This window comes from Leiobunum rupestre, chromosome 6 (assembly GCF_980474605.1).
Source record: "Leiobunum rupestre chromosome 6, qqLeiRupe1.1.hap1, whole genome shotgun sequence".
In the NCBI taxonomy this organism is placed as follows: Eukaryota; Metazoa; Arthropoda; class Arachnida; order Opiliones; family Sclerosomatidae; genus Leiobunum; species Leiobunum rupestre.
In genome coordinates this window covers 35,080,462-35,098,588 of record NC_143389.1, presented here as the reverse complement: position 1 = coordinate 35,098,588, position 18,127 = coordinate 35,080,462, and the positions used below count along the sequence as shown (strand labels likewise).

Below are 18,127 nucleotides of genomic sequence, written 5' to 3'. Positions count from 1 at the left end.
TCAACTAGTTGAAGAATGTTCAACACGCATTTAATAATAATAATAATAATAATAATAATAATAATCAGCTACGCTAATACCCAAGGCACCACCTTAGGCCTAAGTCATCAAGCGACTTTTGAAGCCTTTATTTCAGGTGGCCGGGTTACACTGCGTAGGAGGGTCTGCTAGCAACGTGCCTGGTTTTCACCTTCATTCCTGAAGAGTCACGCGCGAGGATTGCCTGCGTGTGCGCCGCTGAGAAATGCAAACAAGTAACCAGAAGTCAATGCCGCCCCTCCCCCCCCCCCGAAGCTCGAGGGCCCCCCCGCGGACCATCAGCTACGCCACTGCAATTTGGCCAGTCATTGGCCTAACGTTAAAATCCCATTCGTTTCAATCTTAGGATTGGGGTATGGCTTGATATTCTTATGGTGCCATCTAAAAAAAAATAAACTAAATATGATCACGTGGCACAACGTCGAATACACTCTTTTACGCGCGTCTTTCCCCCATCAAGGACCCTCCCACGATTTGGTCCACAGGCAGCTACCATAGACGTACTGCACATAGCTCTAGCGTGGAAAGTTCTTTCCCCCCAAACCCGTTCTCTCGCGTGAATCACGGTAATGGCGACTCCCATGAAATACGCGCGTTGTCTGGTTTGTTTGTGTTCTTCGAACGGTTTTCGACGCGTGGTAGAGTTGTAAAAAAACACTGATTTATTATTTCAACGACATATAAGTTAAATAGCTATGAAAATCATTACGTCCACAAAAACTTACATTACCGTAAATTATAGGTTAGCCACTTTTATAAACGTTTTATATTTACTGGCCTTGAAATAAAATAAGCTTAGAAAGCTGTCTAATTGCTTTCCCATTCATATACAGGTTTTGTCTCTGGAAATTTTGTTCAGGCGAGCTTTGGCATGTAACATAATTAGTTTTCTAATTAAACTATCGCGATGATGGCCTATCCCCAACTCAAAGTCAAACATATGGTCTTAAAGTTCGCTGAAAATGAAAAACACTTATATTTTACGTATTTAAGCGGGAAACGGGAAGAGAGATGAGCAGTTATTGAACAACTGGTTGAAGAATGTTCAAGACGCATTATCTGCTAGCAACGTGCCTGGTTTTCACCTCCATTCCTGAAGAGTCACGCTCGAGAATGGTGTGCAGAAGTAACGTGTGCGCCACGGTGAAATGCAAACAAGTAACCAGAAGTCAATGCCGGGCTAGTCAAGTATTCGTCGAGAAAGGTGGATTCTGCGGTTGTTGTCCCACTTGCATCACCATCCTAAGTATAAGTCAATATTAATAAATATATTTATATAAAATTTAGTGTCAGAAATTCAATATCGTGGTGAAGGCGTATTGAAAATGATTCACTATTTATTATGGACTTGAAGGAAGGTTTTACGGTGGATGTCTCTAAAATTTCGTTGGTCAAAACTAGGAAACGGACGTAAACTAGGTTTCAAGCGGTGGCCTGGTCAAGGGTTCGCGATCCTAAAAACGAGGAAGGTCCGAAGGGGTCTCAAGCTGTAACTTATTTTCACAAATTATTCGAAACGCGATGCACTATCGCCATCTCTTATCACGAAAAATAAATATTAAGTGTGATCAAGGCTATTATACGCAGTATTTTTACCAACCTTATTCTAGGCTGTTCAACTTGGATTGGATTACGGTCGTTCCCATGTTCAGACTTACTTTTCCCAAGTTCACACTAATTAATCGTTATTGCACGGGAATGCCATCTAGGTTATTTATTTATTAACAAAAAATAATTTTAAATAAAATTTGCCGAAAATATTTATTTTAGTTTTGAAATAAATTAATTTTATTGAATTATTTTCATGACTAGTCAACACCATCATTGTTTTCTTATTTTGCCGCGAGCTTTTATTTATCGGCAATAGGGTGAGCGGTGGGCAAATCAACCTAAAATCCCTTTTCGCGTTTTTCAAATTTCATAAAATCCCCAAGAAAGGGTAAGAAAATTGGAACTAAAGGTTGCTTTTGTAGAATAATTCTATAAGATTCTTTTACGGAGAATATTCGTGGGGGAATCCATAGCTTGACTACATGGGGAGGGTACCCGTTAGGGGGGAAAAATTCAATAGTGGAGGCAGAGGTAGTACGGCGGTGGCGGCCGCCACATGGGAGATTGTAAAGGGGGTCGATAAGCTCGTAAAAGAGTGTATTCAAATTGACGTCGCTTTTGGTATTCGAAAATACAAAATTAACTTAAATTTAATGAAATTGATGTTATTTTTCAGAAGAGGGCGAAAGCTGTGTCAGTATGTTGGTACGAGGAGTACCTCCTGGTGTGAAATGCGCTACGGGTCTCATTTGCGAACCAATCACGGCAAAGTGCCAAACACCGGCGAAGATCAGTATATTTGAATAAAATAAGCTAAAAATAAACGAGATCAATGTACACCGACCCATTTGATTGTTTTCTTGGACTTATTGCCATACATCTCTCTACTGGCGGACAGTGCCGTCTTTCCCATTGGGCAAAAAGGGCACTGCCCTAGGGCCCAAAGATTCTGGAGGGCCCCATTTTTCAAATTGTAAAATGCAAAAGAAATTTTATTTAGTCGCGTCTATAGACAGGGTAAATCTAAAACGAATAAAGACTTTTGGTTGTTGGTATTTTTAAACTCAGAATAAGCTTCTTCTTCAGTAACCTTTAGTAGGACAAGTGAAACTATTTGAACCGATAGTTGGAGGTTAGAAACTTGGGTGGAGTTACAGGGGATCGCCCAAAGCTTTGCCCAGGGGGCTCCAATTAGGTAAAGACGGCCCTGCTGGCGGAAAAATTAGTCACTTGGGGCGATCCCAGTGAAATTACTTTGTCTAAGTTTTTTAAAGTACGATATATCGAAGCAAATTGTATGTTATACCTAGGAGCAACAAACACAGCAAAGATAACGCAACCCGTCAAAAGTCGTGCATTTTTTTGTGTACAGATTTCATTGGTTAGACGCCTGCTGCAGTCGGAAGGGGAAAATTCTAAAATGGTCTTCCCCCTTTCAGTAAAACGTTCGTTCAATGAAAGGACCCCGCACACTTAACATTGATTTTGGTTCCCGGTGAAATTTCTTCAAATTTGGATATAATATAGATTAGGTGATCCCGAACAATGTTTCAATGGAGGGAAATTTTCTAAGACGCACAGTTCGACCACCAGAGGGGCGCGAAAGTCGTCGAAACTGAAAAATAGAAAAACCATTTCTCCTACACGAAATTGCCGCGCGTGTTTAAAAAAAATGCGTGTTTAAAAAAAAATAATATTTACCGATAATAATATTGAAATTCTCTTTTCACCATCACCCGCTGCGTTGGGATTAATTTCGAAATTGGTGTCGCTACAAATAAAAAGACGAAATTTATCCTAATCTTCAGAGTTCCATATTATAATATTATCTGTTTCTAGGTAGTTTTTCATAGTATATTCCTCTTGATACCTGAAAGGTTTTTTATCGTGGAAAATTGGAAAAACAACTATAAGGGGTACCTATTTGTTTAAACCACGGACCGTTATATACGGTCCATGTTTAAACGGATAGTGTAGTTAGTACCTCAAAACCGACTACGAAATAACGATCTCCCGATTATCTAAATATCTTCTAATTAATTCAACAACCCAATAGCATATTGTTATCATATGGTTGAATTTTGTAGAAAATGAGTGTGTTATATATCAAAACGTTTATCCGCACACCCTTTATCCTATTGAATACGGTTTTAGAGATCTTATAAGACAACGATTGAAATTGGTTGAGTGGGATTAACTAGCGAGGTTCAAAATTAACTGCGGATTAACATCTTTCGGCAAATAATTTAGCCACGTTAAATATTCTTATCTTCTCTTTAAGTGTTTTTCTCGAGTTATATTTTTGAACTATGGCAAACATAGTTCGTGCTTGTTTCATATGTGATTCGCGATTGAATATACAGAAGATGGTGAGAATTGATGGTGTGACCATGGCCCGAAACGCGAAATCGAAATTACAAGACGAGCTAACTTGGGTCCTCCTAATAGAGGTTACAGACCTTACTGAATTGCAACCTCTCAGTATATAAATATTTAGTTTATTGCAATAATTTTGAGATATTGTGTTGGTAATTCATGAGTTCATGATAAGGTTTAAATCTTGTTGAAATGAGAATTTCAATATTATTATCGGTAAATATTATTTTTTTAAACACGCACGGCAATAGGCCTTTCCAAAGATTCGCTACGACTGCCCAACGTGTTCTGGAAATTGTGCAGTCAAGCCTATGGACGAATTCATTAGCTCTCTTTAGTGGGAGAGCTGGGGAAGGATTGTACAAGTGAGAAAAAAGCAGTAAACAAGAAGGCCACGTTAATTCGTGTATCCCGCTGTAGTAAAAAATAGATACATTTCATCCTGACGAATACTAGCAAAAGTAAATAGGGGGGGAAAGTCTATCATTGCCGCCAGATTTTACCTTCCACCATGCTTGACACCATTTTTAAAGAGCTAGTGATCACGTGATATTTCTAACCAATAAGGATAGGACATTACGCGCGAAGTAGTGCATTTGTGTTATTCCGGTCCGCGCTCAAGATGAAAATTTAGAATTTTAATCCCTGGCAACCATGTCACCGCCTCGCGATTTCAAATAGTCTCTCTGTCAAATGCTGACCATTATTTCCTTCGATAACGGTTGATTTTAATTAATAATTACTATATCAATTGTAAAATAAACAAAAAAAAGCTCATAGCTATAGCTATTATTTCAGTTAAACAGCAAATTATTAGGCCTTAACATCGTAGATTTACCAATTAGTCCCGGTCTTTGCTCTTAGATGGCGCCACGCTCTCCACGATTTAAGTGAGCGTTATTCTAGTTACGGTTTATTTCTTTTCAAAAGTCGTGTTATTATTTTTAAAATGTCGCATTTTAGTTTCTATCATATATCTACTTTATTTAGGAACTAAATTAACCAAATTATCGAAAGCAAAAGTTTAATATTCACGTATTTTATAGAGAACTATTTTTCATCGTGGCGGAGTACAACCGATAACTTTGTGTCCCTGTAAAGAGGCGAGGGGGAAGTCATTTCCGAAGCCCAAAAATTATACCCCTCAAATAAGACGTCGTGCGGTTGGACCCAAGTGCCAGACTTTCTCCCCCTATTTACTTTTGATACTAGTTGTTGTTTAACTGAACTGCTTTGAACATAGATATAGGAAACGTATATAAGGACCTTTATATACATTTCTTATATCTATGGCTTAGAATAACTGGAATTAATCATACCCAAATATAACATAAACAATTCAAACACTTATTACTGAAATATTAACGTAAGAACAACCGACACTGTATCACACGTTATCGTTACCCAAAGCAAATTTAGGAATATTGGCTTGTAAAATTTTCATTTTCCTAAAGAATATCACTGTAATATTCATGACTTACCTAATTTACCCTAAGTAAAAAAACTGTAACATCTCCTATAGAAATTAAAACTAGGTATTTTATAAATTTTATAAAGATTGCCAAATTTAACGAAATAATAACGAACAACCGATATTCTCTATCACGCCGTTCACGCGTCTACCCGCCTTTGAATTTTATAAGACGCTGTAGGAAAAATGACTATTTAAAAAGCTTTTACCACAAGGCTGAACTAAAGTTCCGACACACTAGCTGCCTAGCATAGAAATCAGGTCTTGTAAGTTATACTTAGGGAGAAGCAACTACATAGAAATCTCAAACATGTAGTTAATGACTTTAGGGAAGTAAATTGCTGGGAAATTCTAAATGATTTGTTGCAAAATCGTTTACAATCGATATAGTGTAGTTTTTTAATTAACTAACATGTTTCATAATTTTCCCTTTGCCAAGTCCACCTCGATTTGCCAACTCTACAAAGCTTTGGGGGGGAGCCTCCCCCCCCAGAGGTACGTCCCTGCTAAACCGCTAAGCATTAAAACACCGAGGGCCGCATTTCCGCCTAGGCACACCTGGGCCTAGGCGGAACCTATAATATCAATCTTAATTAAAATTTTAGAAATTGCTAGGTTGAACTGCGTTGAAGATTTGGTTTTACCATTACCAAAATTTACTATATTTCTAAAAAGGGGCTAGACTCCTTATCTGACTAGGGGCCCGGGATCTCTAAGTCCGGCACTGAAAACACCCAAATGAGCGCTATATCAACCACAAGAACTACCCATCTCTTAATCATATCACTAATTCTTAACAAACGAAGAGTAACTTTACCATTAAAAATGAAGTACAACGATTTATCAATCACCCTGACCATAAGGAACAATATTTCAATCACACAGTACATTAACTTGATAAGCGCAATATAACAACCCAAAACGAATTTTACCAAAAGCAGCACTTTTTCAACAACCCAGGTAGTGTTCGTACGGGGTCCAAATAAAGTCGGGGTCGGGGTCGGGGTGAGTCTAACCCCGCGAAAAACAAGTCGGGGTCGGGGTCGGGGATGGAAAATTCTTTGTATTTATTAAGAATAGAAAAATTATAAAAATACCCCAATTTTACGATTTAAGATTAGATAGTGTATCTTGTGTAAGCCAGCCTCTGAGCCTAGGGACTATTAGTAATAATTCCTGCGTAATAATAAAAATAAAAAAATTATCTCTATACTATTAGTAATAGTCTTAGTCGATAGCTACGCCGCAAAATTTTCGTTTTCAAAACGAAAACATTTGAGAGAGTTGGCCGTTTTCGATCTATCGAAATCTGGCAGCCTTGCCTGCCTTCCGGCCTGTATCTCCATACCGAAAATGGCCGACGATTACGCCGCCGAAAATATTTTACAAAACTGATCAGCGGCATTTTTTACCGTTATTTTTAATTATCGACTAGGACCATAGTAAAAATAGATAAGATAGGTAGATTTTAAAATAGAGGTCTATAGCTTAGGCATTGTTATTGTTTAAATAAATTGTTTTATAAATTCACACTCCTTAGCTGAGACTGAGAGAGTCCGAAACAACGGCAATTATGAAACTAAAACTTAAAAAAGTGACTCAAGTCGGAGTCAAGCGTCAAGCGAGAGCTACGTCAGCGGCATCAGCCGAAGGTCATTCGGATCATTCTATTGTCGCCCACGAAAAAAGGGAGAGGAGGAACCTATCTATTTTATATTTTTAGGATTTAGCGGGGTGCGTCGGCGCGAAAATTTAAAATTACACTACGAAAACATAACCCCGAAAAATGGAAAACCCCGACTTGATTTGCGACAGTCGGGGTCGGGGTCGGGGTCGGGTACAAAAGTCGGGGATCCCCGACTTTCGGGGTCGGGGTCCCCGTACGAACACTAAACCCAGGGCATTAACAACGATACTAATCCTAGTGTGTAAAATCAATTTTATCAATGGTTCATTGGTATAATAACAACAGCCTGTATGAAAATGAACTCCGAAAGTACCCAACATAGCATAGCCGACACCCTGTATAGCAAAACCCAAGATATCATTACATAGCCTAGCCAACACCTTATCTAGCAATAGTCAAGATAGCATACCGTAGCATACCTAACGACTTCTATAACAATGGCACGTTGTCCTAAAATAATGCCGAGAGTATGCAACGCCTTGTAGAAGGAATTGGACCAAGTTCTTAGCGGTCTCCAAAGTAGAAGATCAAATTCAACGTTTAAAGAACTAAAAATCGCAGAATTTATGACGAAACTACAGTAAAATGACATTCAGAATTATTTGAATATAAATTTAAATCCTCTATCTTTTCCCATTTTTTTTTTTAAATTCCCGACATTTTAGGCCTATTTTCAGGAATGAACTCGGTTACATGTACCCTATTCCACTTTCAAATGCGCTGTGATAAATTATACTGCGCTTCACTACGCTACACTGCAATTATCAACGTACATTAACATTTTAATTTGAAGCAGATGAGCATCCCCACGTAAGAATACTTTCGCATAAGCCATGTATTAGAGAGGTCAAAGGCCTAGGTATTCTTCCGCCTCTCACCCTTTACATTTACTTTCCTTAAAGGGTGACAGGCAGAAGGAAACCTAAGCCTTTAAGCAAAGCGCTCTAGAAATTTTCACAGCAAAGTCAAGTGCCTAAAACAATGGAATAGTTACGTGTTAAAATATAAGAGCGTCACTGTTAAATTACTAGTTATCCTCTTGGTCTTATAGAGAATCTCGCAAACACCGTGTATAGAGTTATTTATTACACGCAGCGGCGGCGGAAGGTTTGTTTGGGGGGGGGGGGGGGGGTACAAAGAATCGAAAATGGATGTCTGGGCGGGAGCCGATAGCGCTAGTTTCTTTTGTCGAGATATTTAATTTAAAAAAAAAGTTACCAATTTTAGTCGAATTAATCAGCTGGTTTGTGAAATAACAAGGGCAGTACCGCAGTTGTTTATTGACGATTTTGTTCAAAGTCAGGCGTAATGTAGAGCTATATGAGATATGAAATTTCCCAAAAGGAGACGTTGCACTACCCATTCGATTTTTGACCAATTAAAACAAAAAAATCTCCATCGTAACAAGATATTCCGGAGTGAGATTCTGGTTGTAGAGTAATATCGGCGTGACGTATGTCGACGTCACCTATTATTTTCCCTATAGATACAAAACTGCCCCCAGAGCATGTACAAAGCGATAATACTCTATTGACGGATGGTGGGAATTCATTATTCTCGGTGTTGCTGACGCAATTTTTTTTTCTCATTGTGGTATGTTAGGCCTAACGTTTGATTACAATGTTGGTTTAACCAGTTATAAATTATTACTGGTTAAACCATAAGTGTATAATATTGTTCCATGCGTTTTCCCCATTTATGGAATATTTTTCTGAGAGCTAGTAACGGAGTGACGTCATCACAAGATGAAAATATCTCTCTAGCGAGGCGCTCTCAAAGGCTACGTGTGACGCGTTAGCGAGCGGACGCAAAACGGCGACGAAGGCCGTAATGCAGTCTGTCTTGTGAATAGCTCTCAATAAAACGTTTACACTCGAATAATAGGAAGTGTCACACTTATGTAACAATATTATTCACTTATGGTTAAACCATTCATTATAAAATATAATTAAACAATGAAACTAACTGAAACTATTAAGATGAATTGGGAACGTATAATTTGATATTGGTTACGTAAATGAACCGAAGTTATGAAAATGATGAGCAAATCGAGTCAAATAAAACTAATTTCCATCCCCTTTTTTTGACGTCATAAATTGCACTTGGGAATTGTGGTTATGAATAAAAAGTGGTTTCATAAAAATAAAAACTTTTTTTTTCGGCCTAGGAGCGCGCAAAATTTCAAATTCGAGATAAAAATGTAACGTCATAAGGAAAACGCCTCCAACATATCGGGAGTATATCAGTTCATTTACTTTTGGTAGAATTCAAGGCGTTATGTAATTAATCACTTTCTGAAGGCCAAAACAGAAATATTTTAACCAAGTGTTATAATTCATAGGGTTTTGGAAAAACTAGGAAAACGTCAAAAAGGGAAATTTTAAGACCCTATGAGGAAAATTTAATTTTGGCGATTTGGCATCACTGCATGCAACAAAATTCGGGTACTCTCGACGAAGAAACGAAAAGTCTCCGTTACAACGAGCGAAGGCGACTAAAATATGCTGCAAATAAACATTGGCGAGCGAAAACCATGCAGTTTTGCCATTGTTTGAAAAGCGAAATTCCCACAGTCCAGTTAATACCAAATTTTCAGCCTAAACCCCAAAACGTTTTTAGCCACACCCCCTCCCAAATCTCAGTGGAAAACCTACCAAATATTTTCTACTTTCGTAGGCTAGCGCGGAATAAAAAAATTTCTTAAAAAAAATATTATAAAGTACAAAATTCTGAAGGCGATATAATATACACAAATAGGTAAAATTGATATTTTTTTCGGAAATAGTGCTTTTTCTAAAAAAAATATAAAACTAAATTTTTAAGGTCAAAAATCCCACAAAATCAATGATTTTTTACTTAAAAATCCCTATATCTCACAAAGCCCAAAAAATCGTCAAAAATCCCACACATTGGCAACACTGAAACCATGCAAAACGATACCCCGCGCTGCCTAAGGTCCGTCGAGAAAAATACACTAGGGACGGCTAGTAAAACATAAATTGATAAGGAAATTTTGGTGTGTTTAGTATTTGCTTGATAGTGTTTGGATGTACGCGAGACTGTGAAATGGAACCTATAGTCCTATATGAAATATTTTACCTTAGATGTTGATATCATTAGAATAAAATAATTCAGAATTTCGTGCGCGTGTCATTTTTACACCAACATACGGATTTTTTGAAAAAGTATGCGTTTTATAGAATCCATCAGAGTGACAGCAGATATGAATTCCGAATAACTCTTTCCAAATTGGTTTTCCCCAGGTAGCGTAAAAAAGTACAGGTGTCGTAGACAAGTACATTATCATGGAAATTTCTGTTTACAATCCGAGTAGAAGTGTTTAATAGGAGATATAAAATACGTACGGTACGTAGGCCCTAAATTTCGAAAGGACAAGTCAATTTATCTTTGCAGATTGAAAAGAAATGTTTTTGCCGCATTTGTTGATCGGGATTTGCTTCATTTTGGCCATAGCTCCGAATGTATCGCGGGCAATAGTTTGCCTACCGGACATATGCGATCGGACAGATTGCCAAGGCTTCGTAAAAAGCGACTGTACCGCTGACCAAGCGTTCGAGGAGAAAGGAGGATTTTGCGGATGTTGTCCAGTTTGCATCACCATCCTAAGTATATATCAATATTAATAAACATAATATTTGTATACGATAGGGGCCCATAGGCTTGCCCTTCACCAGCACCTCCATCCCCCTTTGAAATGTTCAGTTAGAAGGGCCTGCGCGAGGGGCTAACCACTCTTAGAAAGTCTGGACACCGGATTACGCTTAGATTAGCACTGCCAAAGGCAGGGACTTCAAAGATTACGCGTAATCCCATTAGTACAGTCAAAGGTACGGCTCTGTACACCGATTACGCGGAGTGATCAACCCCTCGGGCCTGCGATGACACAATTTGCCCCGGGGCCCGAAATATCTCTGCACGGCCCTCCCAAAAACGAGGTAGGAGTTTCTCAAGTTGCAATCTATTTTTACAAAATATATTAATCGCTGCGCGATGCACTATCGCCATCTCTTATCGATAAAAATAAATATTGCGTGTAAAGGGTAATCAAGGCTGTTCAACTTTAGGAGATAGGATTACGTACGTATACGGATGTCGCCCATAAGTTTAGTCAGGCTTACTTTCCCTAATTCCCCCTAATTATTCATTATTTATTTACTTTTTTTCTTTAATTTTAATTACATTGAGCAAAAATTAATTTGAACTAAATATTTATTTTTGGATTTGAAATAAATAAATTTTATTGAATTATTTTCATGATTAGTCAACACCATTGTTTTCTTATTTTGCCGCGAGCTTTTATGTATCTGCAATAGAGTGCGCTGTGGACAAATCAACCTAAAATCCCTTTTCGTGTTTTTCAAATTTAATAAAATCCCACTCCTTCACCCAGGAAGGGGAAGAAAGTTTGAACTAAAGGTTGATCCGTCGAATAAAACTGTTCAAATTTTCGGTATTTTAAAATACTAAATTGTCTTAAATTTAATGGAATTGTTGTTACTTTTCAGAAGAGGGGGAAAGCTGTTTCAGTCTGTTGATACGAGGAGTACCTCCAAGTGTGAAATGCGCTACTGGGCTCATTTGCGACCCAAACACGACAAAGTGCCAAAAAACCCGCGTAGACCACTAAATATGAATAAAATTAGCTAAACGAGATCAATGTACACCGACCCGACTGTATTGTTTAACAACTAATCTTAAGCCTACCGTACCTACGACAGCGAATCTGCCGCAGCCTGCAGACGATTTAAATGAGAAACGTTTAATATATTTAAAAAAATACTTAACCCTGTGGTGTCATAACTCTTTAACTCGGTATCCACAATCTAGCCAATTTTTATATTCCGTTCCACTGTAGTTCATTTTAAAAATAAAATCGCTAAATGGCTGAAACCTAGGAGCAACAAACACAGCATCCCACACAACCCGTCAAAAGTCGTTCATTTTCTTGCGTACATTTTTCATTGGTTTGACGATAGAGGATAGCGCCGCCGATCAAACGCCGCCGCCGCCGATTATTTAGATAACGCCGAAACTAGTGAAATGGTAGTAAATTAGTACAGTATTGTTATTACTAGCGTAAATGTTTTAGTTTAATAGTATCATATGTGACATAGTTACTCATAAGTGTGCCTCTGTTTAACATATCTGTATTAAAAATTTAAATGAGACCTTGTTTCACAGCCACCAAAGACTATATAAAGCTACGCGTTACTTTATATAGTCTTTGACAGCCACCAAAGAAAATACAGCACTAACGTCGCGTAAAACTGGTTTTAACTTCCTCCCCCCCCCTACGCGAGAACTAGTTTTGATGACGATAAAACCGTCATCGACTGCGAAGTGACGTCAATAACGTCATATCCTTGCAACAAGGTATCATTTACATGAAAAAATTCTTTCAGGCACACTTATGATTAAATAAGTTACATCTGATAGTATGTAACCAAAGTTACCTCTTCTTTGTTTTGGAAACAAGTGGTTCCTATTTTAATAAAATACATTCTATTAAACATGTATTTTTTTAAATGTGTTTAACAATTTAAGTTCTAGCGGTCTATTAAAAGACTGGCGCTATTTCTGAGGGGGTTGGGCAGTTTTTCCTCTTAGGCGCCGCCGCCGCCGATTTTTTTCAACGCCGCCGATTATTTTCTGAAAATCGGCGCGCCACGCCGCCGTCGAACTAATTATCGTTCCCGCCGCCGCCGTTGAAAATTGGTTCGGCGCTATGCTCTATTAGACGCATTATCGCCTGCTGGCGTCGGAAGGGGAAAATTCGGAAATTGTCTTCCCCCTTTCCGTAAAACGTTCAGCGTAAAGGCTCACCCAATGAAATTTGTACACAACATTGCGTTAGCGTGTTTAAAGGCTAGCAGGCGTTCTCCTTGTGTTTGTTGCTCCTAGCTGAAACCATCTGAAAATTGTGTTTTTGTCAAAGATAAAACAATAACAACGCCATCTAACTTTGGTTTTGATGGAAAAAAAATCGCTACCATGAGGAAATGTTCTCAAAAATGCAATACTTGTAAAAATACTTGTGGAGATTTTCAAATTTCATAACTATTTGTTTATTAGTTACTCAGGCGATTCGTCATGGGGTGATCAAAGAGAGCACATTGCTCTGCCATAACTACGAATAAATTGCGAGGTATCTGCCCATTGACAAAGCCCAATTCGGGATAGGTGGGTTCAAACAGGAATCCATATCTCTACTTATCGCGGCAGATTTTCGTCTCGATGTGGCTGATGGTTTTTTGGACGTCACTATGTTAACTTAATAAACCACAACGTGAGTGGGGAGCGCGCTCAGAGGGGATTGTTTTTATCGTAGGAGGGGCCAAAGCCGTCAGAGTGATCTTACCATACGCGATATGGCAGGATAAGCATTAAAAGTAGAGGTATGAATTCCTGGTTAAAATTCCAAGCTCTCCCACATTCTTACAAGTACCTTGGCCTCAAATGAGGAAAATGGTAGTGGTTCTGGAGACGTTGGTAGCTCGATGGCCAATATCCAGTGCCGGATTTAAACTACTGGAGGCCCTGTGCTTAACATACTTATTGAGGCCCCCCATTAAGGTCCAAGTCGTAGAGCATCAGCGGCGTTAAAGCAAGTCGCGGCTTTAAGAAGATGTTTCAATATTATACAGGGTGTTTTAAAATTCAGTACAGAAAATTTAAGGTGTTGTAGGGGTTGAGTAAATATGTATAACTGTCTTCGTGGCGATCCTCTGCAACGAATTGGACAAGGGCTAGAGTGTTTTAAAGTTTGGCCTGAAGACGCCTAACAGTAGGCTACCACACGAGCACAAGAACCTAGATAGGTAAGCCGATTTTAGGGGTAGGAGTAAAATGGGACTATAAACAAAAGGAGCAAAACATTATCGTGTGCGAAACGTTATTTTATTTTATTTAAGCTCAAAATGTCGTCCTCCATCTCTTAGAAAAGAAGGCAGCGGTGAAGAAGAGATGAACGCATGTCCTCGAACACTCCAGGTGTGGTACGAATGGGCTCGAAAGTGGCGTTAATTAATACAACTAAATCCACCTCTGATTCGACTGGAGTTTCCAAGACAAGATCTTTCATCCAGCCCCACAAGAAAAAGTCTAGCGGCTTTAGATCTTGCAGGCCTGGCGACTGGACCTCCTCGACCAATCCATTTCTGTAAAAATTGTTCGTTGAGGAACACACAAACCCGCAAAGAAAAGTGAGCCGGAACCTCGTCATACTGAAAGCACTTTTATCGTAAAATTGCTAACGGGGCATCATAAAGAAGGTCAGGTAAGTCATCACGCGGAAAAGCACTGTACGTCGTCCCATTGACTCTTGGCGGCAACATGTAAGGACCAATCAAAACGTCTCCGTAATTCCAGCCCAGAAGTTAACAGAAAATCTTTCCTGATAACCACGGGTAAACGCCGCATGACGATTTACATGAGCCCATTCGAGCTGGTTGTGAGTGTTAAAAACACCCTCCCTGGAAAATGTGTCTTCGTCACTGAAATCACAGTCGTTGGAAAAACGGAATCTTGGACGGGACCTTCTGCAACCCATCGTGCAAAAATCCACGCTCAATGGGAAATCGGTCGTTGTAAGATCTTGCACCTTTTGCCGATGATAAGGGTGCTGTCCGTCATCGTGAGAGCACGTGAAGCAGAAAAATGATTGTATCCGATTAAACGTGCTACAGCGCGTGTGCTAATTCACTGATTGTCATTAAAGGCCTGTAAGATATTTTTTTACCTCTGGGGATTCCGAATATCCCTTGGGTGACCTCTGTTATGATTGGCTGCGAACAGCGCGTGATCGCAAACTCGCAGTTGGCTTGAAGAGAGCGCTGGCCTACTGGGAGGATAGTTTACTGAATTAACGTAATTGAATATTTCGGATAAAGTAATTTAACCCAGGAATTTCTGATTGGTCAAAAGTAAAAACTAGCTTCTAAAATTTTCGAAGTTGGTTGTAGTGAAGTGCGAGGCCTGGCTGTCAGCCTGCCGGTTTCGTCACTTTCATTTAACTTTTGAATCGTGTCACGGCTCGCGCACGTAAGGTTAGATAGGCGTAACCGAACTTACTGAAGTAAACGAGTCTATCAATCATATCCTATTTTGGAAATGGAATTGAAACTTGGAAAGGAAAGAAAAAAGATCTGATTTAAAAAGGTAGGGGGGACTCGGGGGAGCCATGCGCTAACTAAACCTTGATAGCGCAATAAATCAAAAAATCAGCTAGCTTTCGGAGGAGAGTGGAAGCCTAGAAGCGGTGAGGCCCCTTCAAATCGCGAGGCCCTGTGCTGTAGCACACTTAGCACATAGGTAAATCCGGCACTGCTAATATCACGAACTCGGCTGCGGCTATAACTACTAAATATCCTCGACTTAGAAATGGAGTACAATCCAACATATAACGATACGGGCCTAAATGAAAATACTGTTCAAGGGAGGAGGATTGAGTGATATCTAGGAGCCACAAACACAAGGAGAACGGAGCTAGCCTTTAAAATAATTATCAGCTAGGCTAATACCAAAAGCACTACCTTAGGCCTAAGTCATCTAGCGACTTTTAATGCCCTTAATTAAATTAATAAATTGCGTAGGAGGGGGGTAGCAAGCCCTTCATGCCACGCGAGCCAACAGATCCCTACACTTACTATTACCATAAGTGGCATAATTACACTAAGTGTGCCAATAAGAGCCTTTCCCATAGAAATTCATCAATGAGAGCTTGTTCTACACGGACCAAAGAAACGTAGGACTCGCGAATTCCGATCTAGTACCCTATGTGGTCTTTGTAATGTTCCCGCCAATTTCGTCCCCGAATAAAGTGACGTAAATTTCGTCACTGGAAAAAGTGACGTCATTTACGTCATTTCCGTTAAGGTATCATTGTAAAATTTATCTTACTGACACACTTAGGGTAATTATGCCACTTATGCTATTACCGATAACCTCAGCAAGTGTTTATGGAAAGAGGAAATCGAAGATGTCGGAGTAAAACCCCTTTTGCCAGTGGGGAGAGAACTTCAAACTCAACGTGGAAGGAGCTGTCCCAAGTTTTTAACCAGTGGCACAAGTTTGCTGGGATCGAACCCAGCTCCTCTTGCTGCGAGGTGAAAGTGAAATGTTAAATTCAAATTACGTAACGGCATTATTAATTTACAATCACTACATATATTATCTTTTAATTTAAACATAAATTTACAATCAATAGAGCGTTCCATAAAATCGGTGTGGTGTGCTTTCCCCCTTTTGAGTTCGGAGGAGGTGAAGGTTTGGCCGGTTTTTCGTGTGAGAGAAAAATATTTATCTGGCAAACCCGTAAGAAATTGAGAGCAGTCGATTTTTAGGAGTAGCGTAGTTGCTAGCCTAGGCTACACTAATTTCCGGCTTTCCGCGCCGTTTTTCTTATTTTAAATGATTTTTGTAATAAATGTACGATGGCAAATAAGCAAATTACTTGTCTCAAATCCACGGGTTTAAAAAGAAACTTAGATCATGAAAATATTCTTAACCCCAAACATACTTCAATACCTAGGGTCTCTCCAACAACTCCTAAAAGGTACGTCTCTAAAATATTCATATAAAGACAGGACATAAGCCGAATTCTCTTAAACCAAAGAATAACAATTGTTGTTAGTCCTGCTGAACTAGCTCTATAGTCTGTATGAAAAGTTTGGCCGGTTTTGGGCCGATTTTATAGAACGCTCTATTAACTATCTAGATGGCACGCCATAAATAGATCCCATCTAGCGGATAAAATCGCTACTAAAAATTAACAGGGTTTCACCTAAGCATTTTAAACTCGTTTTTCGGAGGCGACATCTGGTGACCAAATAATGTACGTATATATTGCAATAGTTTAAAAACACATACATAACCGGAATGGCAAGATTCCTTTAAAGGCCGACTACATAAATCTTCGGTTTACTCTGTCTTTCACTGGAAGTAGGCTTACTGCAATACAAGTGTGCCATGCAGTCAGCCTACTTCCAGTGAAAGACAGAGTAAACCGAAGATTTATGTAGTCGGCCTTTAACGCTTCGTGGTTTAAAACTAAACTAGGCATGTGAAAATGCTGTCCTAATTTGTTCAAAAATATTACCTAATGTACCTTCGGTAAACCAAGTTGGAAAAATATCGATTACTCGTTATCAATGCTCGAGGCATTTCGCAATTTTTATTTCAAAAACCATAATAGGTATAGTTTTTAAATTCTCAGAGTATACGTATGAAGTAGGGAACGATCTAATTTCGATATTTGATGAACTTGTTTAAAAATGTAAGTTTTGACCGCGAGGTGATGGACGAAAACTGTCAATGAGAAAGAGGTAGAGCATACTTGAAAACGTACAAATAAAGTTGGTTCGGTTGAAAAAGAGCGATTTTCCACAAAAAAAGGTGAAAAATGCAGGGTCATGATAAACAAACAAGCTGGTCATAGGAGGCAAAAGCCATTTTAAAATTTTTTAATTTATTTCGTGTGTGAATAATTTGTAGCTTATCAGCATAACACATTTCATTAGTTTCGTATAAAATCAATTTTTTTATAAGGCCCCCCCCCCCGCAGACCCCGCGATGCAAGAAGGCCACAGGGTTTCAGGGGGCTCCTAAATTCCTATCAAATAATATGTGGTTGAAAATAAAATGTTTTGTAAAATAGAGTTCTATATATACCATAAACGTTTTTGCATACTAAGGAAAGTTATCGCGGTAAACAGGGATATTATTGAACCTTTGATTTCATAACGAACTAATGAAATGTGTTACGCGTATAAGCTACAAAATAGGCACACAGTAAGTACATTTCCAACATTTTTGAACATGGCTCTTTGGACAGTTTTCGTATATCACCTACTAATCAAAACATACATTTTTGAAAAACATTACAATTTTTTTTAGAAATTACGGAGGTCACGTGTTGGGAATTGATAATCTCTTCGTTACAAAACAGTCATTCGGAAAGCTCTCTGCCTTCGGATTCGCTTTTT

The 18,127-nt window shown here is 38.8% G+C and overlaps 1 protein-coding gene across 1 annotated transcript; it reads left to right on the top strand.

The window, feature by feature from the left end:
* The first annotated feature begins 1,029 nt into the window (after positions 1-1,029).
* On the top strand, positions 1,030-2,433 carry LOC149940723 (fungal protease inhibitor-1-like). Its single transcript, XM_090180182.1, has 2 exons — positions 1,030-1,285; positions 2,267-2,433. The coding sequence occupies exons 1-2, from the start codon at positions 1,081-1,083 to the stop codon at positions 2,395-2,397; spliced, it is 336 nt and encodes a 111-aa protein (XP_090036308.1). The 5' UTR covers positions 1,030-1,080; the 3' UTR covers positions 2,398-2,433.
* The last annotated feature ends 15,694 nt before the right edge of the window (positions 2,434-18,127 follow it).